The sequence below is a fragment of the Nanorana parkeri genome, unplaced genomic scaffold, assembly GCF_000935625.1.
Source record: "Nanorana parkeri isolate BGI_ZX_2015 unplaced genomic scaffold, ASM93562v1 scaffold803, whole genome shotgun sequence".
NCBI classification, from domain to species: domain Eukaryota; kingdom Metazoa; phylum Chordata; class Amphibia; order Anura; family Dicroglossidae; genus Nanorana; species Nanorana parkeri.
The window spans coordinates 257,096-281,337 of NW_017307071.1; the positions used below are offsets into that span (position 1 = coordinate 257,096).

General features: G+C 37.6%; 1 protein-coding gene across 1 annotated transcript in view; it reads left to right on the forward strand.

Annotated features, from left to right (window-relative positions):
- The window catches only part of ZFHX4 (zinc finger homeobox 4), a 143,652-nt gene that overhangs the window by 107,373 nt on the left and 12,037 nt on the right, over positions 1-24,242 (forward strand). Inside the window, exons 4-6 of the mRNA XM_018564988.1 lie at positions 10,463-10,576; positions 22,956-23,095; positions 23,206-23,406. Of these exons, the coding sequence (XP_018420490.1) occupies positions 10,463-10,576; positions 22,956-23,095; positions 23,206-23,406 (455 nt within the window). The remainder of the gene's footprint in view (positions 1-10,462; positions 10,577-22,955; positions 23,096-23,205; positions 23,407-24,242) is intronic.

A 24,242-nucleotide genomic window follows, 5' to 3' on the forward strand; every position in this document is an offset into this window, starting at 1 on the left:
TAGTCCCATCATTAATGACACAAATGTATCGCCCATGCCATATCATGTTAGCAGATCTCCACACATGAAGAGCATATACTATCAAGATGTAGCATAATTGCTATTATAGGGTTTCTTTTTTTTTCCCCCTCTTTTGTCAAAAGAAAAGAATGAAGACAATTATATTGGTCGCTGTTAACTCACTAAGACAGTGTGCCTTCATTGTGCGTCTCTTTGCATAAGCAGACCATTGTGTTTTAAGTGATCCAGCAGCCATTTTTTAACTTTAAAAGAGTAAATGTGAAATGCAAGCTATTGTCATCACAATGATGCAACTGAGAGAATGGATAAAACCAGATCATTAAGGCTTACATTACCATAATACAGCATGCAAGACTGTGTATATTAGCTCATCGTATACAGAAACACATTTATTTCAATTAAAATAAGTGTGTGTGTCTTTTATTGCATTATTATAATTATTTTATTATTATTGTTAGTATTATTATACAGGATTAATATAGAACCAACCGTTTGAGCTGTGCTTTACAATATAAGGAGGACATTAGAGTTACAATACAAATCAAGACAAGATGGTAAGGAGGGCCCTGCCCGTGAGAGCTTCCTTTGCAGATTAACAGAGACTGGTCTGTTTGTCTTTCCTAGTGTATAAGTCCACATGGTTGCTGCTATGGGGTATTCTACAATGTGGAGGCAGCAAAAAACAATATTCTAGACCTAACGTAAAACAGGCAGCTTTGTTAGGTTCTTCTGCAATGCTTTCCAGAAAACAAGAAGGAGGGGCTGACCAGGGAGCAGGCTTTCACAACACATTCAATAACCCTTTATCAGTGCTAAACCTCCAATACATTTAAACACAAAATCTATACATTCAATGAGACTAACTGCCAAACCAATAGAAATAATGACTGAACAGGATGCACGGAACAATGGGAAGGCCGAAAGCCAAAACTACAAGTAAGATAAGGGGTTTGTAAAAATGCAGGAAGTTTCATAAATATTACGAGCTGTAGGAAGTGGTGATTTTAGAAAAATAAAAGTATAATTTTTCTCATAAAAGCACAAAGTATATATACAGAAAACATATGCGTTGTAATAAAAAAAAAAAACATAATCCATCATTTTTAAGCAAACAGAATAAAAATGGGGGAAATGAAAATGATCAAGAGGACAGTAAAAATCCCAATGTATTACAGTGCGTGCATATTACAAATTGCCGTGTTTGGAACCATATGTCATTTTTTCCCCCCTCTGATATAGCAAATATGCATTTTCATAATTTGCTGCCTTTGACCATGTAATTTCAATGACAAAGAGAGATGTTCTTGACAATAGAAAGAGCCGAAGCCTAATTGTCCCAGGAGCTGCTCAGAAGATCACAAACATCTATACATCTTCATAGATCACTTCTAGGCCAGATGGGTTCCTTTGCAGCAATGTATGTCACACTTCACAATTAACCTAGAGCATCATCCATTTTATTCCACGCTGCTGTGTTCTTTATGGGCCTTTATTGTTTCTTTGCTTTTTGTCATGATGGAAAGGACGTTTGTCAAACACCAGTTCATTTTCAGGACTGACAGAATTTAAAAAAAAGGTCCGTAAAATTAGAGTGGAGAAGTAATATAGTACACAGAGATATTGCATGCATACGTAGACTTAAACTCTTATAATTGTGTACGTCTTTCCTAAAATAAAAAGTAGATACCAATCTGACTTTGTGGTCAAATCAAGGAACAAGAATTATTTTATAAGACAGGTAGATACATTATATGATTAAAATATGCATGTTTATGTTCAGTGTGGTTATCCCAATGTCAGCTACATCTCTAGGGAACAATAATTCCTAGTCAGGAAAACAAACCCAAATGGCCAGATTGGCACTCAATATCAAGACAAGTTTTGTCTGTTAAGATGACCATACACTAATTAGATTTTACTGAGATCTGGTATGCAAAGCTGACTATACACGTTGCTATTCAATCAAACCTTTAATTCCATTTTTGCAAAGCAATCAGGGATGTAAAATGGTAGTTTTGATCATCTGCAAGGAGATTGGATTGAGCCCATCTGAAAAATCCAGCTGCTTTTGGCAAAATTGCTATAGTAGTTTTGATTTATGATTCAATCTGTGAATAAACTATATTGTACCAATGCAATGCAAGGGCCTTCTTGAATGGGTATAAATTGAGTGAATTGTTTAGGTTTTTGAGCTTACAGATCAAATCTAAAGCTATATGTATGTTTTCTGCTTGTTCAGCACACTGACTGAATGAGAGAAAACCACTTGCTTCCCCCATCCACAATAATCGTGTGAGAGAAATCTCCCCTGCTCGCTATTGTATTCTGACTGATTGGCTGCAGTCACCATTCGACTGACAGTTTTCCATCTGGACCCCTCAGAATTTTTCCAAGCTGGGTGGTGCCCACGTTTTAAATTTTGGCTGTGAATTCTAATAGTATATGACCAGCTTAATTAAAAACATAACTGGTGTGTGGCCACAGCAGCCACAGGGTGCAATCACTCCTACATCAGGAAACCTTTTCTGTGGAACATAATTCCAGGCTCCTAACGTAATACTGTATTGAAGTATAATAATGTTAGCCATGATAATCTTTTGATCAATGAGACAAATCGCTGATTGCTTCTTATTATAATCGCCAATTATATGAAGGACAGACAATTAACAAAAAGTATTCTAGAGCAACAAAAATATGCAGCAGTGAGCAGGAAAATCTCACAGGATCTATTCAAAGGTGAAATCTTTGCAAAAAGTAGGAAATTCACAGTATCAATACTTTTACCTAACTAGCCCCCAGCTAAATAGATCTGAAGTTTGTCTGGAAAACCACAAAGCAAAAAAGTTTGAGTTGTAAGAAATTCATTGCTGTTTTGTCTTATACTGTTATTTGCTAATCTCGTATAAAGAAGGAACGCATTTTCTACCATTCATTGTTTTAAACTAAAGGTCTGACTCTAAAGGTGACCATACACTGTACAACCATCGCAAGACCTTAGTCTTGCGATGGTTGTAAAGTGATTAAAAAAACGTACGATCTGCCCATCTTGGGCAGGCAGATCGTACTCTCGATCATCGCAAGCCCGCCCCCCTGAGGGGCGGCTTCCGATGACCGCAATGCTGAACGGGCATTTCGGCATTTGTCTCCCGAGCACCGTTCAAACCAGCCGAAAATCGTACGATTCTCAGCTGGTTTTCTAGCATGCTCCTTAGACAAAAGACGTGCGACCGTACAGTAGAAACGTCAGACAGTACAGTCTGTCAATGTTAAAGCCTGATGAAGAGACCCTGCGCGGTCCCGAAAGTGCTTGTTTGGTCATATGACAAAAAACATCAATAAATGAAGCTTTTGCTATCTTAAAAGGATTGGTGTGCTGGTGACATTTCTACAATTTTGCTGACATTCGCGGCGCCATCCGCGGTCACTGCGAGCACCCCCCACTACAAGGGAGATATCGGTAAGGAGTGCGACAAGGATAGTACTTATTACGTACAGTAGAAAACTGTACTTATTACGTACAGTACACTGCTCGATTCTCGTACGATCGCGGGATTTCCCGCGATTCTCGTACGAGAATCAAGCAGTGTATGGGCACCTTTACCCTTGAATGACTGCTATAACTATTGAAAAACTGGCACATTATGGGGTAATTCCATCTTACATGATTTAATTTTTTAGTAATGCAAAAGAAGTAAAACTACTACTTTGTGATGTACTGTATATGTCATTATGCAAATGCAGCTGCAAGGAGATAAGGGACAGATTAAACACTAGAGACTAATTTGTATTGCTATCAGCAGCCTTAAAACTGTTCAGTGAGTCCTTTTTAAAGCTATAAAGTTATAAGCACACAAACAATCAATAATTATTTATTTCTCTTGTGTGAGAGATAACAGCGATTTAGTGAGGTATTCCTGCAGTATTTAGCCACAAAACATGCTGGAGCAGCCAACCCACCAACATGCAGGACAATGTAAACAATGCAGGGGGTCTTGGTAAGGATAGCCATACTTGGCTCGAATTTCAGCCGATTCCTGCTAAATTGATAAAAAATTTGAGCTGTAGGTGGCTCTGTCGGCAAATCTAGTCTACCAGCAAACCAGTGCACTATGTAATGAGACTGCTACAGTAGCCTTAAGGAGCACTCTCATTGGACAGAAAGATAGCAGTTGAGTGGAGTCTATTCATGAAGTCACGGAAAGTTAGGGATAAAGAAGTCAAATCACAAAGGACTACAGAGGAATGTGTTTCACGGGTTAAACAGTCAGACATTTGACATAGACCATACCATGTCCATAGGCCTAAAATCTAAAGCCTTGTACAATTTTGAAAATCAAGAGAAGGAGGCATAGGAATATTTCCAGTCCTGTGCATGTGTTCCCTTTGCATTACCAGAAAAAAAGGAGCTAGCACTCTTGTAAAGGTGTTCTGTTGTCAGAAAACACAATACCAATGCTTGATCTCAATTATATATACTAGTTGATTTAAAAGGTACCACACTGGGTATTAGTTGCAAGGCTGATCACTGTGTAAGTTCATATTTTTGGCCATTGAGCATTGATCATTATTGGAAAATAAGCACGCAACTGGTGAATTAATTCATTAAAACATACATATAGGATTGAAATGCATTGATAGGACAACTATATTGATTTCCACTGGGAAGGTTAGGTCATGAGAAAGCAAATGTTGTTTTATTCTTTTTTGCTTGTTTTTTTTTTTTTTTGCAGTCTGCTACTGGATGTTTTCCTGAAAAAAATATAAATTTGCTCCAGTCGTCCCTCATTTATCCTCCAGGTTCCAGTACAGGGAATTTTAAATATACCTAACTACAAGGAGCTGGTGATCACAGTGTGAGGAAGAGCTGCAAGCTGCTCAGTCCTTCCATTTGTCTAGCTTTCCTGCTACCGTTGATACCCTTGCTGTTCATCTTGCCCTTTAAACATCTAGCCTTTTAAAACCAGCATAGCTGTATGATATACACTACTCCTAAAGTCGCAACACCATAAAAAACATGTTTTATTTATTTATCTCGGATACATTTGTGTCAGCAGGTGGATTGTTTTTCAGTTGTGTAGTTTTTTTGAACTTTGAAAAATGTTTTAATATTTTTTTAAATACAGAAATAGAACATTTTAAGAGGTTCAAGGTCACAGAGAATAGAATGCGATTCTGATTGGGTGTAAAAAACGGCGACTGGATAAAATGACTTATGGTTTGTATGGTAGTTGGCCACACACAGTTATAAACCTCCATGGGATATATTTATTCAGGCTCCCCAACCAAATAAGAGAGGGACAGAGTTTATTATCCATCCATATGAACATTTTAAGACATACAGTAAGTCCGTTTCTTAGTGCTCATAGTTATTTTTAGTGAGAAATTACCTAAATAGGTGATGATGTATTACTGGAATTGCTTCCAAAGCAAATACTTTCTTTTAGTTTTAGATAGAGTGGGAAAGTGTCACTGCGGGGGAGATTTAAGGGGACAAGGAAATACAAAGTTTCTACAGTTATCACTGAAACAGGATAGAGGGAAAATCTTCCAAACGTGACACTTGCTCTGGTGGCAACTGAGTAAAGGTGCCCATACACTGCACGATTCTCGTACGAGAATCGTGCAGTGTGAATGAAGTTGTGCGACCATTTCTACTTTACAGTCGCACGTCTTTTGTCTAAGGAGCAGGCTAGAAAACCAGCCGAAAATCGTAAGATTTTCGGCTGATTTGAACGGTGCTCGGGAGACAAATGCCGAATTGGGCGGTGTGCGCACGCGCAAACTGCCCGTTCAGCATTGCAGTCATCGCAAGCCCGACTAAGGTCTTGCGATGGTTGTAAAGTGCATGGCCACCTCTAGAGGGAATCTCATGTCACTCTGGAAAGATTGTCCTCAATGGGACAAAGACAGCAAAAAAAGACATGGATTTCAACCATCCCCTAGTCTATCCATAGCTTAAAAACATCTTTAGATATACTCTAAGAACTGTGCCTTTAAAGTAGTGAGCAAATCATAGGATCTAAGGACTTGAATGAATCATTTTGCCATCGATTATATTTGTCCAAAATATTATGGATGCGTTGAAGGTCCTTTTTCATTTGCCATCTTAATTCTCCCTCAGCTATAAATTTACAACATGCAACACAAGCGAGGAGGCCTTACATTTTTGTGACAGCTTATTACATATTTTTGCAAAAAATGACCGCAATGACAGTCTGTCAAAAACAGCGAGAAGATAAATATGTTTAATAAAGGAGATATGGAAGTGATTTTTATTCTACTGCTGAGTGTCGGAATAGAAAAACATATTTGTCCATCCTAGAATGTGCCTGCCTGTGTGCATCCTTCATCAAAGACACATTCTGCAACATGCTGTTCATGATGCTGGACCTTGCCTGAAGGGTTCTTAAGAACAGTTCACACAGTAGAAGTCTTTAAGTTACTATATGTGTGAAATCAAAACAGACATAATAGGACAATTATAGATGAATATGATTTGTCAAAAAAAAAAAACAGCATAGGTTAAAATATTGAACTAAAATAACTGCATTTGTAGACTAATCATGATAATTGATTTACTGCATGCCTTTAATATGAATGTTTTTAAATATGTTTTGGTATTGTTAAAAAAAGATAGCAATAAGTGACCATTTACAGAAGACATATACATCCCAGAATCTGGAAAATATGTAAAATTATGCTTTTAATATTGACATATTTTATTACATTATGATAATGAAAAAGCTGCAATATAAAAGGTGTGGAAACAATATATTTCAATGAATGCCTGACCCAGTGAGCTTGCAATTGAATTGTTGTTCTCCTGAGCACAATGGAATAAAGTGTTTTGCCCTAGGTCACCAAAAGCTGCCACTGGTCTTGAACCAAGGTCTTCAATTTCAAGGGCCATTGGCTTAACCAAGGCTACACCTCCTTTAAATCATGTTTCCAGTTAATCCTTTCAGTGCTGGGGAAGACTGAGTGATCTCCATGCACATCATAATTGAACTGCGCTGTAGAATAGGGGGCCATATCGTGTGTTGTAACCCAGCTTGAAACACAGTGACCCCTGGACAAGCCGCTTTTATCTCTTTGCCACAGGCAGTGACTTATACGAACATAGGCTTAGCAAAATGGAGATTTTTTTCATGTTGGCCAAGCTTAGCACAGTGCCAGCAGCAGTCAAATACAGAAAAGTCTTGCCTAACCATATTTTCTGCCCTAAAGGGTCTTAGACTAAAACTTGAATAAAATCTTTTGAGTTAAGATTTTTAATTTGAAAAGTAATCAGGTTACATTTTATGCTTCGTTTTTTGTTTTTTTTTGCTTGTAATGAAAAATATACAAAGCCTTTGTGACCCTCTGGAGTCTACCTGTTATAAACAGCTCTCACCTTCCAAGCCATAAAAGAGGCCTGCAGCACTTGAACATTAGAGCTAATTGCCTTTCTACATCAAAGGGAATAAAAGAGGATAGAGAGAAATCAGGAAGGGAGGAGGGAAGAACCTCAGCAAAAGGGGGCAACTTCACCTTGAAAGGTTATATGTTTGTGGTTTGGTAAAGCTTTATAAAGTTATGGCCTAAAAAAACAACAACAACAAAAACTGCTGTTTGCGATTAAGTTGATGGGGAAAGTCTATCCCGCAATCTTTCCATGCTGCTGACACAAAGTCTTTGTTCACATTGAGATTTCTCAAACTGTTGCCAGGGTCACTTTGAGGTCAGACACCACGATGATGTATAGAAGACCATGTCTGGGAATTTCTCTCACACTTAAAACACATACCAGCAAAAAAAAAACAGGAGAGCACCCTGCAAAACTGTCTGATGAGACCCAGATGATAAGATTACTTTTTAGAACCATTATAATTTGCTTTTTTTTTTCTCTTCTTGCTATGCGCTGGTTTCCTGGCACGCAATGTTTTATTAATACGTGCCACAATAGTCTTAAAAATTTCATGTTCCCCCGAAGATGAGGACAGGCAGTAGCTCTTTGACACTTCATTCTCCAGCCTTGGGGAATGGGTCAGTAAATCCAGGGGAAAAAAAATCTTGATTTCAAGGAATTGAAGAAAAAAAAATGCCACTGGCTGGACTTGGCCCCAGGGCCTGACACTGGACGTGAGTCTCATGCGTGTGCACTTGGCATTAGCGCAGCCCAATCCCGTCATGATCACAGAGTCACAGCAGACCAAACCGTGCCCCCCTCCACCCTAATAAATACAGCGTCACTTCCAACTGTGATGAAGAAGCGTGCCGTGTTTGATTAGCAATCACCAGTGGAGGAATAAAGGGCTAAAGCAGCAAGCAATGTTTTCCTCTCCCCCACACCCCCACCATAATGGCACTCTGTGAATACACATATACATAAATTATCTCAAAGCAAAACCTTTCATTTTAGCAAACATTTGTAAACTAGCATGCAGCCCTCGCGTGTGGGTGCCGCAATCACCATTAACAAGCCCTTCTTTGTACCAGAAACAATCTCTTTCAAGCTGTCCGAGACCATCTTCATGGTACAGCACTGTGTTGCTAGTGTTTATGATATCACCCCCACCACCAACAACACTGCTGTTCATTTTCAGCCTGTGTATTATATTTAGTGATGCTGTTTGCTTTTTTCTTCCCCACTCTTTTGTACTCAGCTGCTGCATATGTTAGACAAGATTTCATTCAGCTGTCAGAGCATTATTAATAAAACATGTGGTGTGGAGAGGTCCACTCTATCTGCTTTCAATCACCGTAGCATTTTCACAATGAAAATTTGATGCAGTACGTAATTTAAACTTAATGCATAATGCTTAAAATGTTTGGAGTGGTAGCTCACTTGCCAACTGTCCCTAACTCCCAAAGACAGTCCCACAATTTGTCCCAGGAAATATGTGTATGGCCTTCTTTTTAATACTATGGTTTAAGTAGCCATGCAATTAAATCACTGCAGATATTTTTCTTAACCAATAGTCATTAAAATTGGCTTTTTTTTAAGTGATAGTAACCATGTGCTAGCTATGAAAATCGATCTACTGTGACAGGTCAGTAGAATTTGTCAGATCTGGATTTGCTCAGTAATGAACCAGGAGCCGTATATGTATTTAAGGAAAAATAACAACTGGGATTCGAGCAGTCAGCTGTGATTCACAGATCTATCTGCTTATCTGCAGTAGCAGTGCATAAAAAAAGGCTTGTGAAGGGTTAACTAGGTCAACCTTTGATGCCTTCAAAAATACATATGTGTATTTTCTCTTTACCTTTCCTTTCCTTGGGGTTAATTTATATGGCCATTATGAAACTGAGCAGTCTAGGGCACAGAGCACTGAGTGTACATTTGCCTCCTAATATCTGTAATTTTTACCTGAGCTGAGAAATACGATTTTTATTTTTGTGCAGCAATGAAAGCAGCATGGAGTGCAGTTCAGTTGCAGGGCCTGGTTATCTGGCATTACTCAGATTGCTAAAAATTCATTAAAATGTGACATCAGCACTGTGAGAGACAAATGATCACAGGATGAAAAGGAACAGTGGGCCTTTCATGGATTAGTGCTACACAGCCCCAGCATACAGGCTAACTGCATAAACAGATTAATCCACCAGCAGCATAGCTAAGATTTACAGAATAATTAAATAGGGTTGAGTTACTGTGAAGATTTTCTATGTAATCTGGCTGGTGTGAACATAGAAGTGAGGTGAGTGAGATGCAGATTTCTTGAGATGATCCTTCATTGTATCAAATAACCTTTGCGATTCCCCTTGTGGTGAAACAATAAGAACACTGTAGCTATTCAATTATTAATTGCAGGCAGTGCTAAAAAATAAGGCAACAGCAGATAGCTGTTGGAAATAGCTATTGGTTTTTTTCTAAAACTGTACAACATATATATATATATATATGATTTTTCAACTCTTGCCCTTCATCTGTATCTTTTGCTTGTGCTACAGTTTTTGCTGGAAAGTACTGAATTGTCATTATGTTTAATGAGCTTTTTCATGTGCACTTGCCTCTATCTTTGCTTCTTATATGTACCTATTAGCATCACTATATACAGTGTGTGTGTGTGTGTGTGTGTGTGTGTTTTTATTGTACAAATGTATATAACCCACTGACACATAGGTATGTGTACACATGTTTTTATAGATAGATGTTGTATGTGTATGTATGTATATATTGGATTGTTGTTTACAAGTTTAATGGATATTAGCGAGAGATTTTTGTCTGTTTCTTATACTCTTTCATGTGTATCTGTTGTATGCTTTATATTGTGTGTGTGTATATTTATTATATATATATACATATATATTTATTTTAATCAAGTGGTTGTAAATGTAATCACCTATTTGCTATTATCATTTTTACTATTCTTATTGTCATTGCGATTGTTCTCATTAGATGTTAGGTGCTACCAAAATATGGCATCTAAAATGCCGCATTTTTGTGCTCTTCTAGAAGAACAAGCAGAGGAATCAGAGGAAACTCTAAAACTCCCATCTGCAGCCCAAGCTGAGGAGAGAGGCACAAATGAGAAAGACAGCAGTGAGGGCAAGGCAGTAAAGGATTCAGGTAAGATTTAATCTTCACCCTCCTCCTTGCTGGATCCTTTGAGATTCCCAGGTCTGCTGTCTCATCCAACACTGTAGGGTTTTTTTATTTTATTTTACTGATCTTTAATTTCCAACTGTCTAGACATTCCTGCTCCCATTCATTGCTTGTGCATTTTGCATGTGATTCCTATCAGTAGCCTCACATTGACCTATTTTTAATCATAACCATCTGACAGGATAGATGCGGATAAGTTGAGGAATATTACAGGACGACCAGTGAGATTATTTTTTAATCAAATCAGTTTGTGTGCTTGTAATTTTTTAAGCGCCTTTCATTAATCTTAGCTGTACTTGTGATTCCTCTGACGACATATTAATTTTTCATAAGCGTGGGATTAGATACCACTTGATTTTTTTTTCTCCTCCTAGCAGTCAAATATCTATCCTTGTAGCTGAAAGAATTACATTTTTGTATGTTGACTTTCCGTTCTTAAAGGGCCAACTTGATTTCTAGACTGCTACATAAAAAAGAAGCATTGGCCTGTCTTGACATGACTATATGCATTCCCTGCACCTGTTAACATTTTGCGCAGGCAGTGTCTGTATGGTTGCTACAGAGCCTTTAGATATGCTTGAATGAAAATGAAAAGAGTTTACATTAAAACAAGGAGCTCAACCAACACACTGGGGTTTTCCATTTTCTATCCATGCATTCATCTGGGAGTTGGGTGACCTGCTTCCTAAAACTCTATAGTAGCCAGTTTCCTGACCTTGTAAATGCAGCTCTGTTAGAGCCTGTACAAATGCAGACAAACACCTCCAAATATTTTAAGCACTGCCTTGCCTCTGAGCTCACTACAGTCAGTCCATAGGAATATGTGCCATAGCCTGTAGCACTGGGTCTCAACTTGTACCAGTTAGGCTTGCCTTCAAAACTGGTAAGGTGCAAATAGCTCTTTAGTAAACTATATACATATTGCAAAAATGAAACTGTTACTCTGTTTTTGCCATATGAAGTAAAAACTAGAGCTCCTTTAGGTAACAAGCTTGGGGAAAACATCCAACGGCTTGTACAAATCTAACTAGGTGGTATTGTAATGAATATTGCTGTTCATTTGACCAATATCAGAGGAAAAAATAACCTTTCAAGCAAATCAACTTCCAGCACAAATAAAGAAACCCAGGACTGTCTGTGGAGATGTGGGACAGTCAGTTGAAAACCATATCATTTTAAAATGGCAATATTTTTTTTTTCATTTACCAAGCTACATTTATTTCTCTCAGGTCAGCATGAATAGGCAGATGCATTCATATAACAAAACCCTCCAGAATTTACATGGGGCTTCTGTTTAGAGAAACACAAGACAAAATCCAGCTAAAAGAATGTGCAGATGATCCAGCCTAAGAAGGAGGAAATATCATTGAAACTGGATTTAGAGTGGGGTCAGTTTGATCCCTTGGAAAAGACAAGCTCCGTAATGAAAGCTACTGTCTTTGAAAACAAAACCTCTATGTCATGACATTTACTTATGCACAAACAAACCCAAGGCCCACATCTGGCGTAGATACTCAGGTTTTTCTTTTCTGTGTTTGATTTGGCAAATATGTGACTTCACCCATGATTTGTATGTATGAGATGGAAATCTATGGTCGCAATGAATATTACATTGGCTATTTTTGCTGCACGCTACACCTAGTTACATTAAGTTGGGTTCATTCAAGCAGAAGAAGTGCTGAGAAAGGTTGAAGCCTATTAGTTGCAGGTAGTCATCTATCTTTGTCTTGCATCCCAATGACAGTAGATTTTTTTTTTTAAATTGGAACTTAAACAAAAATAGGTTAGAAAAAGACTTTAATGTATAAAGAATAGTATTTTCAACCTACTTAGCAATGCTTACATCCTTTAATTGTAAAGCACCATCTTTGTCTTTTATCATGTCACCTAAGGAAACTCTTGTAAAGCACCATCTTTGTCTTTTATCATGTCACCTAAGGAAACTCTTGCTCTAAGAATAACTTGCATTTCACAATAGTTATTATGAGAGGAGAAACTTTTACCATAGCTTTCAAAATTTACTGTGTCATCTGCTTAGACTATTTTACAATCAAGAATTTATTCCTAACAAGAATTTTTTTTGACATATAAAGTTGATTCCTAGTTCTAAATGAAGCAATGCCCTGTGTCCCAGCTATCTGATTTGTAAGTTGCATTTGTTAACATTCTTTATACAGACCCTTTAGTATAATAGGGTTACTTTGTTTTAGTAATAAGATCTACTAAGATCCTTTTGCATTGAAATCTTAGTAATGTGTGTGGTTTTTTTTCACACCTTATTTTTTCATATTTAGCTGATCCATAGAGGGAGGTTGTATTTAAAATTTGATTTCCTAATTGCACTTGAAAAAGGACACAGCTGGAATGTAATTGGTTGTCTCTGGCAAATCAGACCCTTTATTCTTATTCTTTCAGGCTTTGCATACTTGTTGTATTTTAAAAAATGTATGTGGGATTTACCTGGGACAGAAAGGCCGCATCAAATCACAACAAACAAAATGTACTCACCTTCTGCCTTTATTTTAGCAGAAATTTCTTGGTAGTCAAAAAATAACACGCATACTATTTAGAGATCAAGAATATTTTGTTTCTAATGCAAGCAGAAAATACTTTTTGGGGGGGAGAGGGACATTTCCTTTTGCGTTTTTTTTTGTAGTTAGAGGGGTTTTTTTTGTAAGCGCAGTCTCATCTTTGCAGATCCTTGCATACACCGTGCCTCGGTTAGTGCAATATATATACATACAGTAATAAAATATGTGCATTGGTATATATTAGATTATAGTACGGAGTATATAATTAAAATACAATGACATTTTCTGTCTGGCAAATATTGTCTATTTATTTTACTTCTCCTTCAGTGAATCTCCAGGTTTTGTGCAATCAGCAGTATAAAAATGTAAACTACCTGAAACTGCATGTAAATTGCACTCGGCTTTGTAATTTACCATGCACATCATTGCAGTCCTCCGACTCGCCCAGTCAGTTTGTAGAATATATATATATATATATATATAAAAGCTGGCCATACACTACTCGAATTCCAGGCGCTTCCTGCTGAGTCAACCAAACTTTATCCTGGGGATGGCCTTGTTGGCCCTGGCCTTGTAGTCCTGTTTAGCATGGATGAGGTAATCAATGGATTTCTTCTGCTCAGTCTGCAATGCTAAACAAGAGAAATTTGTAGCATGTATGTCCAGCTTTATTAAGCAACTGTGAGGGAAAACGTTAGGGAGGAGAAAGCCATGTTCTTGCAGCATTAATTTAAGTTAAAAGAAAGTAAACTATGATACTGGCTAGTATAAAAAAAATGGTCTGTCTGTGGACTATCCATAGACTTTAATATGTAATATAATGTATGACCAGTATCTAAGGACTTAAAATATCCAATCGGAGCTCAACCTACATCAGCTTCTTGCAGTGGGATCAATGAAAGATGATTTTTGATTCCAGGCTATGGGCTATTGAAATGGTCACATTCCCCCATATAGCGATAACACATGTATAGGGGAACACTGGTGAGCTTATTTACCAATCCAAAGTTCTCTTCTTGCCTTATTTGCAAGAGTTTGGGTATTTGAGTGTTCCTACTTCCTCCTACTAATTACAAAACTATAAAGGAGGGACACCCTCATCATTTCTGGGGTAGCCATACAAATGTGGGTCGTTGAGGAAATTAGGTAATGCTTCAACATCTACCAAAAAGTAGAGTTGTGGCTGAATCCTTGATTTTTCCAGGTAAACCAAAGTGTGCCAATTTTGGTACGTCCATTAAAAATCAAACTTGGATGGATTGCGCTCTGACCACCTACTACAACAATTATAAAAAGTTCTCACCTTTGTTGTTGGACATTTTTATCATTTCAGTTTTTAGGAAATCCTGCAGAGTCCCTTCTTTGGTTTAATAATGGCTATATAAGGAAGCTAGTGCCAGGATTTCTGGTGACTGGATTTCTTTGCTGCAGTTACCAAGAGATTTAAGAAATAAGGGGTTAATTCAGCCAAATAGTCTCCACTCATGATGGAAATACCAGTTTTGGGTTGACTTGGCATTTTTCAGCCATAAGACCAATATACCTTGTAAAATATATTATTCTGTCAGTATTTTATTATAATCCTTTAGTTTCTGAACTACAAGTTTGTCCACTGTTATAATAAATGTAAAAGTGGGCTTATTCCGTTTTTAAAGCTAATGTAAATGATGATAAGCAATTTATACTACTTATCTGCTATTCTTATTTCATGAGCACATTTAAGTAGATACCATAGTTAACTCAATGGGAGAGATGAGCTGCCAATGGTAATTATCTGTAATATGACTGGATGTGCTTGAGGTAAGGCACTTGACCCAGAGCGAGTTTTACTGAAGGCTGGGATGGGTAGAGTGTTGCATGTCTAATAACTCTTACTTTAGTAGCAGGTGGTTTTATACAGTAGGGATTTTACTAAAGACAACCTATTTAAAAACAAACTTTTCTATAGTTTAAAATGGTAAAATTGTTTTAATCTATAAATATATTCTAAATGTATTAATATCCTATATACATATATTTTTCCTGATGCTATAAGGGCTATTAATATCAAAGAAGACATGGAAAATAGTTTTATTTCTTGGCCCACCCTGGTTTAAAGCACATCAGTACTTTGCCCAGATTAGTAGAAGCTTGGTAAAGACTTTGTACTTCCATTTATGGGGGAACACACAGAACTCTCCACTACTTCCTTCAGTGGAATGTTTCATGTAGCAATTCACCAGGCCTGATGGCTGCCTTGTGGAAAGGAACATTCAAAACCCTAAACAAGATTCAACTTTATCTAGGCAAACTGCAGGTTTGTTTTAAGATTGCCAAAAGTAATTGGCAGTAATGCTGTGTGTGCGCCCTCCACCACCATTGCATCATTATGACTGACACAAGAACGAAAGTTTGCTTTTTTTCTGTTCATAATTCAGACCTGTTCAGAAAATGTTTAATTGGCCAAATATTAGCATTAAGAGCCTGATTTACTAACATGTGAATTGAAGTTAAGTAAGCAATATCCGTGTATGTGCAGGGGTGTAAAATACAAAACAAAAACAAATTCATATTCACATCATCATATGTTAAATGTGTATGTAGAGCCACTTTTCATTTGGATAGTGAGAGGAAGGGTTAGAACCTCTGTCAGGTTTTTATTGCTGTGTGTCGCAAGGGGAAATCTTTTAATAGGGCCATTTTGTACTATCCCTTCTCTTTGGCAAGATTACTTCCTGTTGTGTCTTTGGGTCAGAAAGTGAAGATAAATCTCCCCAATGGGACAAGGACAGCAAAATAAATAAATAACCTTATGAGTCTTAACAATTTGATACTGCTATCTAAAACGAAAGAAAACCATTCTGGCTTTACATACATTTTAAAGTAATTGTAATCACGTTACTTTACTCCCTTCATGGCTCTTTAAAAAAATGATGCCATAAGTGATTTTTCTGCAGTTGCATTTGATGTATGTTTATATGATCAGTTTAGATGCACAGCGTGTTTAGTATAGTTCATTTTTAAGGATATAAAATATGATACACAACTTACACAAAGTACCAAACCTAAAAATGCACAAAACCAAAATGAAAACAGACTGTTAAGTTACATCAAGTGCCAGTGGGTTCATGAAATTATGCTGGCTCTGTAGAAAGTCACACCCCTTTTGAGTACTGATCATCTAGACAGCACTGTACAAAATGAGTAGGTTGTCTACCCACAACCTCTTTTAGACTTGTACAAAGCTTCTGATGGGTTTAGGAACTTTGGCTCTCTGTGAGTACATTAAAGGGTTATGATGAAGCATGTAATGCTACAGCAGTTTGAGAGCTGAGGGTTGCCTCCCTATGTGGGCAGCACAAGTGTGTTTTTTTAGTTCTCTTGCCATTTACAACAATGGCAATTGGTAACAATAGGAGACATGATCACTCACTGGCCATCTCCATTCACTGACTCCTGCACTGGAAAGAGTGTGTAAAAATCAGAGATGGGAGTTGGTGACTCTTTGCTTACCCCAGAGCTTTTCAGTGACACGAGGTACCCGTCTTTCAGTACCATTCCTGCTTTAACTTAGACCTACAGATTTATAAAAAACAGTATTCCTTTTGAGACTGAATCTATCGGCTTCTATGTTTACATTATATCCAGCCAAGAAAATAAGAGACACAATAACCTCAATGCCAACATGTCAGGCAAGAGAGCAGCACGGCTATTTTGTTTTCAATCTATTAGACAAGTAAGGATTAGCACATGATTAGTACCAGTGTGTTTATAACACCATGTAAGCTGTTGTGCTGTGTTGCTTACATTATGGGAAGGATCCAAGCTTACTAAGTGAGACTTCAGCATATGCAAGTTCAATTTGTTGATCACTCATTCCGAATCCCAAAAAAAAAGCCCACCAATGCCTAATTTATATTGTCATTTAAATGTAGTGCCACTTTCGATTAATTATAATCCAAATTATATCTCTGTGCAGCAAAAGAATTAATATGGAATTCATCCAGATTAATATATTTGCATTGAAAATGCAGCCTGTCTCTGTTATTGCTAAGGGGAGTATAATTCAATAAGATTGTAAACATTAGGGGAAAAGATAGAAATGAACCTCCGTTATTGCAATGGAAATTGGTCTCCCATTTAGGTCTAATTAGAAATAAATATCAATAATTATAATGTAGAATACTGCCTGGATTTGGATCACATGCGATAAGTCAGGAACCTAATGTCTGTTAACGACTGCAGAATGTTTGCGCTTATAAATAGCAAAACACAATTTGCTTTCAGGGGATTTTTTTTCCTCTCCGGGTTCCCTTGCTTGTTTTACTAGATGTTGCCTGCTTTGGATTAACAGGAAGCTTCAAACAAAATATTTATTTTAGTGCTTGGAAATTACTGTCAAGCGAGTGCTTTCCTCCATTTTGAAAAATGCTCTGTATATTTTGGAGCCAGGACTAGCACTTTATCAACAATGAAATGATAAGTCAGCATCACAGCAGCCCTAAAATGCTTTCAATCACTTTTGAGGCTTGATTTAGACTATACAAGACTTGTAAGCAGTACAACATATTTAGTTGTCACCTATGAAAGTCACATAGCATATGGTACTCATCTTGAGCATAGGGGTCTGTCAACATTCTGCCCACCTTCCACTGTTCACCTGTAGCAGTGCCTGGCAGTTATATCCAGGACAGCGAGCTCTAATCGTCCTCTTGGAACTCCTGTATGCGGGTGATCCAGGTTAAAATGGTCCATCTATAGGTCAATTGCTGGGGGTTTGCAATCTAAAATGCCCCCAGCACGAATACATGCCGCGTGTGTGTGTGTGTATATGTATGTGTGTGTATGTATATATGTATATATAGATATGTATATATATATCTATATATACACACACACTGTACCACTACGGTTATGCAGGCATCAAGAGATTAAGCTTAGATTTTACAGATGGGTGTCCCATATCCCAGCATGCTCTGTGCAGCTCCATACCATACAGTCTGTTGGAGAGAGTCTCATACGCAGAAGGTAGTTCTGTGCTGTAGACATGGGTGTCAAAATTAAAGTGTCCATATCATGCAACAGATGTGGATACCTTAATGAAACTCACATGCTACTATGCCTCTTATACAATTAGATCTTTCTTTCTAATGGCTAATGAACTAGATGGTTATTCAAAGGTTCCACTGAAAATTTTTAAGAATGCTATATACAGCAATATTACATTGCATGTGTTATGTGATAGAGCTGTCTTTAGTACAGAAGCTGAAACATCTAACATTTATGTAGCTTTATGCAACTCTGTTTGTCTAGCCCAGGGATAGGCAACCTCGGCTCTCCAGCTGTGCTGAAACTACAAATCCCATAAGGCATTGCAAGCTGCAGGCATGACTCCCAGAAGCATGATGGGATTTGAAGTTTCAGCACAGCTGGAGAGCCAAGGTTGCCTACCACTGGTCTAGCCTATTGCAAGATCTCTGTGAGCCAGTATGTTGCGCTTGGTTTTGTATATTCCACCTACTAATTCGTTTATAGAAAATCCTAAACAATATTTTTCTTTCCATTTTGTAGTGCTTGTGACCTATCTTCACATTGCTGAGTGTTCTGCACGGCACCATCTGTGGCAGTCGCTTCGAGCACCTATCTTATCTACATTGGTCACAAAGCTGAATGGTGTGCAGCAGGCACTTCAACAATGAATGTTGTTTGAAACATCTTTACAGCCATTTTACAGAAAAAATAAAATTTGGGGAATACACTATTTGCACAGCAGCAAAGTTGTTTGCCAAGTTATAGCCATGCTCAAAGTTATCTTGAATGTTAAAAAAAAAGAAAAAAAATGTGCACACACATACACAAAAAAGAAACAAAAAAGCAGTTCAAGGATAAGAGGCAGAGATAATATACGAGGGATGTCAGAGATGTTCATTAAACATTTGTAAATCTGCATTAGCATAAGATTATTTATTGGTTTGAGCCAGGTTGCTGCATTAGAGTTTGTATCAGCAGACAGGGCAGGGTTATGCTATCAGATGAACTGTAGGTCAGCAATGTTTAACATTAAATGTTGGCCTTGCCAGATGTCAGGCCTGAAATAACAAGCTGCATGAATAAATTCAGACTTAAACACAACATTTTAAATTTTGCCAAATGACAGCAATGATTTTTTTAAACATGAGGAGTATGAGAACACAAAGCCACCACAGCCTTCCTTTACATGTGCAATGAAACAACCCATTTTTTTTTTTATGTAAAAAAAAATGATCATGTGCAATAGATTTTCCCGCACAATGGAAATTTTACAGATACAGGCTTCTATTAAATATTGCACAAATATGCCACCTTATATAGCAAAGCGACATTAAGTATTTAGTCAAATACTTTTTCATTTTCTGGTGGGCTGGTGGCCAAACCCTTCTATGAATGCAGCAATTGTTCCTTTGCCAATTCTGTATGTCGTACAGGCAAGTACTAGTATTAGTACAGAAAAGTGGCTTAAAAGAGAACTATGGGGTAAGTGTTTCCCCACAGTTCTCTTTAGGGTCACGGGAGGACATATGCTAACCTCCTCCCGTGACCTAAAACTCAGTATATAGTGGACTATTGCCTGCGATATACTGAGGACAGATCCCAACAATGCTGACGAGATCCACCCAGCTGCGTGAGTGACAGCGGGCTCTGCCTATCTAGAGACAGAGCCAACTGTGCCCGCCCCATCCCCCGTTCGTTCCTCCAGTCAGCACTGGAGGATCGGAGAGGGGAGGGGTGCATCCCTGTGGGGAGTGGTGACTGACAGTCACCGCTCTCTGCAGTGCAGGGAGATGAAGTGAGCGAGCGACAATGTGTGTTCGCTCACTTCCCATTCAATAGAGCCGACCTGTGACAGCTTCTTTGTCACATGTCAGCTCTAACTATGAGGATGAGTGGAAATCACTCACGTCATAGTTCTCCTTTAACAATAGACCGCTAATTATCTGGCAAAGTTTAAGTCGCATATGTACGTGGGATGGTGTGGGATACGTAGTATGGAAAGTGACACAATTATGTTGCAAATGTTGTCATATGGTACACAATTGAGCATAATTTGGGAAATACTTTATTACTTCACAGTAATCTTTTTAAACTCCGTATTAAATGAAAAGTAGACTCCCCGTGTATATTCTCATTGGCTGATAGATCCACTAGGGGCAGTATTGATAAGATGCATTCCATGAGTCCTGAATCAAAACCGGCATGTTTACTGTATTTTTGACAATGTCAAATTTTCAGCTCCCATAATCCCTTCTGTCATCTTTACTTTGCTACAAATAAATGTGTAAACACAATCTTTCCTCTCAGTGTCCATAACCTTGACAAGCCCCCATTTATAAATTTAAAAAATGGTTACTGTGCAATCAAGGGGACCTTGTCCATTTAGCCGACTCATGTGAAAGGGAGAAAATCAAGTTGTATCTTCATGCACAATCAGATTACCAATGGGCTATATATTTATGTAGGGTCTGATAGCAATCAATGGCTTAGCAACCAAACATTTCAAGATGCATTTGCACCCGGTTGTCCAGTGATAGTGTCCTCATCCTGGAAATAATTTAGTTGCAAATTGACTGGAAGATGTTGAAAATTGAAAGTTAAAATTAGAAATACTCATAATAAAACAGAAGGGGAAAAAAAAAGGTCAGATGATGCCGCATGGTGATGAGATTGGAATAGTTGGTAAATGAGCTTCTGTTTTCGTCGTAAGATGTATGTGACATGCCTGTCCAATGCTCTTGTAATATCCAGCCTAGCAGAAGAGATTATCTGGCAAATTGACGCTGGAAAGAATTTTCTGATAGACAGGAAAATTAGAATTGCGACCCTCTCACTTTGATGAATGCAATGTTGTAGTCACATTATGCTGCAAGCTCCCACATCCTATTAAGAGCTCTGTGTTTAGGGGATCATATTGAAATTAACTATAGTCAAACTGCAAAATAGCACAATAAAATGTTTGCAGTCTTAAGAGATCAGATAATCACAGTATAAGCTTTTTACAGCCCTGAAAGAGAGATAGAGATAAAATTTTATTTCTCTACATAGGTAAGTGTGTTATGAGGGGGATATTTCCCTGTTTGTGAGACAGCTTTGTGGGGCTTTGCTAAAACAACAAAAACTGTATTGTTTTTGCAGCATTTGACAGTAAAGAAATTAAAATAGCAGATGAGAAAATGCTGGGAATAAGAAATGTTGTTTTTTTTTTCTTTCTTTTGAGGGAATCTAGAAATTCCAGCTGAAATTATGTTATTGATTAATCTTTCAAGGCAACCTAGGGTTATCCAAACAAAAGAAAAGAGTACTACATTTGTAAACCTGTTTATTGAGTCTACTAACAGTTACTAGACATAAAATGTGACTTCCAATATATCTGAATCAATGAGCTGGAATTCCATGACGCATAAACAAAACTGCAAATGTTTTCATGGCATATTTTTTTGTTTTAGAATGGAGAAGGATGCTGATGTGTGTCTTTTGTAGATTACTGTTCCCAGTATTTTAGGTTAGCTGTGTCACAAAGGGTCTTATGTGTGATGTTCTTGAGTGACAAACATTCTAGGTGCCTTTTAGCAACCACTCACCTTTTCCATTCCTGTTGTAAGGGCAGGTTAGGGCATATAAGTGAGCCATTGATTTGCTGCAAGAAGGAAAGCACAAACTGTTGAGTAAGGGTCACCATTCACGTTAGAATCGGACTATACAATATTTTGCAATCTACTTTAGATTTACGAAAACTACATAATATGAGCCCCTACATTATCTAACCGATCAAGGCCCTTGCAATACATAGGTTTTTTTTATATAAAGGAGATTGTAAGATCAGATTGTAACTGTGCTTGTGCCCTTCGTGAGATTAACCCGCTATTGTCCCTGGGAATGAAAGTGATTTTTAAATTGTCACAAAAGCTGTAAGGGAAACCTGCCTGAGGAGATACCTGTTCTGGTGACAATTGTCTAAGAGGGAATTTCCCTCACTTTGCAAATATTTTCTCTTATTCCCTGTTATGTTTACTTGATAGAAAGTGATTGAAGAAAAGACAAAAAAATTAAATAAAAAAAAACTAAAAAAGCAAAATAATGGTGTTGGCTTTGGACATACTTTAGAATATTTGTGCAGATATATAATAAAAATGTCTCACTTATTAGCCAAAAAAAAGGGGCATGTGAAAACACTGTAAAAACAGTATTGTGGCCAATGACCAATGTTGGCTCAGCACTAGAAAGTTCTATTTTTTTCTAGGTTTTTTGTTAAAATGTATTCTAACCTGCACTTGGAATGTTTAATCTGCTTATAGTTAGTAACAGCAGAATGGAAAAAATATGCATACTCTATGCTTGATTGTTGTTAATTTATTGCTGCAGCATGCATTATACATCATTTGATGCCATTATCCAGACTTAATTTTTCTTTACCTTAGTTCTAACTGCGCATCCCGATATACATTTACAAAAGTTAAGTCTACCTCAGTCATAATTACAGTACAATAATATTGGTCGGGCCTTGCAAAGTAGCTACTGGCATTTGTCATAAAATTTCAAGCAAGGCATGAACAACCTTTATCCTGATCTGACAACCCCCAAAACCCTCCCAACTTTTTTTTTTTTTATTTGGAGCCAGTCACACTCATATAAATCGCTAAATATAGCTAGTTCTAGATACTACAGTCCTGCCAAAAACATGAACGTAAACAGGAATGGCTGCCATCACCTTGTGCAAATAGGTTATCTCTACAACTGGCAAGGAATGCATTAAAATATAATTATTAATATAAATGTATCATTTATTTAAAACATTTTAGGTTCTGGAACTTACACACCTGACAAGGAGCCTCTCCTGAATTCTACCACTGTAAAGCGACAGTTAATACAAAGTAAGGAAGAGGATGGTGCAGCTAAGAGATCAAGAACTGCTGAAGAAAATAGCATTTGCCAAGAACAGGTATAAATATGATGAATAATAATAATAACAATGGTAAAGAAATGGAAGGTCTGTCCTTTTTAAGGGCTTTTAACCATTAGTTATGTGGGGTTTTTTTTTTTCTCCAACAGTGCTATCAGTGTCCCTACTGCAACTACAGCAGCAAAGACGCCAACCGAATTCAAATGCACATCATCTCCCAGCATTCCGTGCAGCCTGTGATTTCCTGTCCTCTCTGCCAAGATATTCTTAGTAACAAAATGCATCTGCAGCTGCACTTGACTCATTTGCACAGTGTGTCTCCAGACTGTGTAGAAAAGCTCCTCATGACGGTAAGTAAACAGGGGTTTTGGCCACTTTTACAGAAGGAGAGGACCCAGACATACCTTGCAATGTTCGCTTTAAAATGAAAGGTACATTGTTTATGTAGGGCAAAGCAACAGGTTTACTTTAATGCAGACCCATCCTGCAGCATATTTGCCTGCCTATTGCTTCCATGTCATTCCATTTAGTTCCTGGAAATGAAAAGAAAGCCCTGTGTAAGCTTTAAAGTGTATTTCCACTTTCTAGCCAAATTGAGAACACCTATTTTATATTTGTTACATAAAAAAATAATTGCAGTTTGAATAGATTTTACTTGGGTTAGGGTTTTAAGGGGTAAAATGTATTTGTGCTACTATTTCTTTTAAATGTTAGGAGGGGTTGTGATAGGTGAGGGGTCTCGTCCATTTAGAGAAGGCTTGCCCATTGTGTGTTAATAAAGCTTATCAGATAAACACAATCCTCAAATTTGCATCCCAAATCTTTCCATTGGGTCAGCCCACTGATTTAACAAAATATTTAACAGGTAAGAATTTTTTTAAGTTTTTTTTCAGTATACTGTGTGAATAGTAACACACAACAAACATATGGAGAGGTTTTCCTAAATTTGACTGCAAAAGTGGAAATACACTGTAAGTTACCAGATCTATGGTTTACACAAGGCTATGGACTCCCTGAGTGGCAGTGCTTATTGGCTCAGCACAGACGCATTGCCAAATAACTTTATCTTCCATACCAGGTATTTTATTCACTTTCTGGTGCTGAACAGAATGACAGGGGAGTGAAGGAAAGGTAAACCTATGCTGCTGGATATTGGGGGGGAAAGGGGGGGATGTGTTATGGGGGG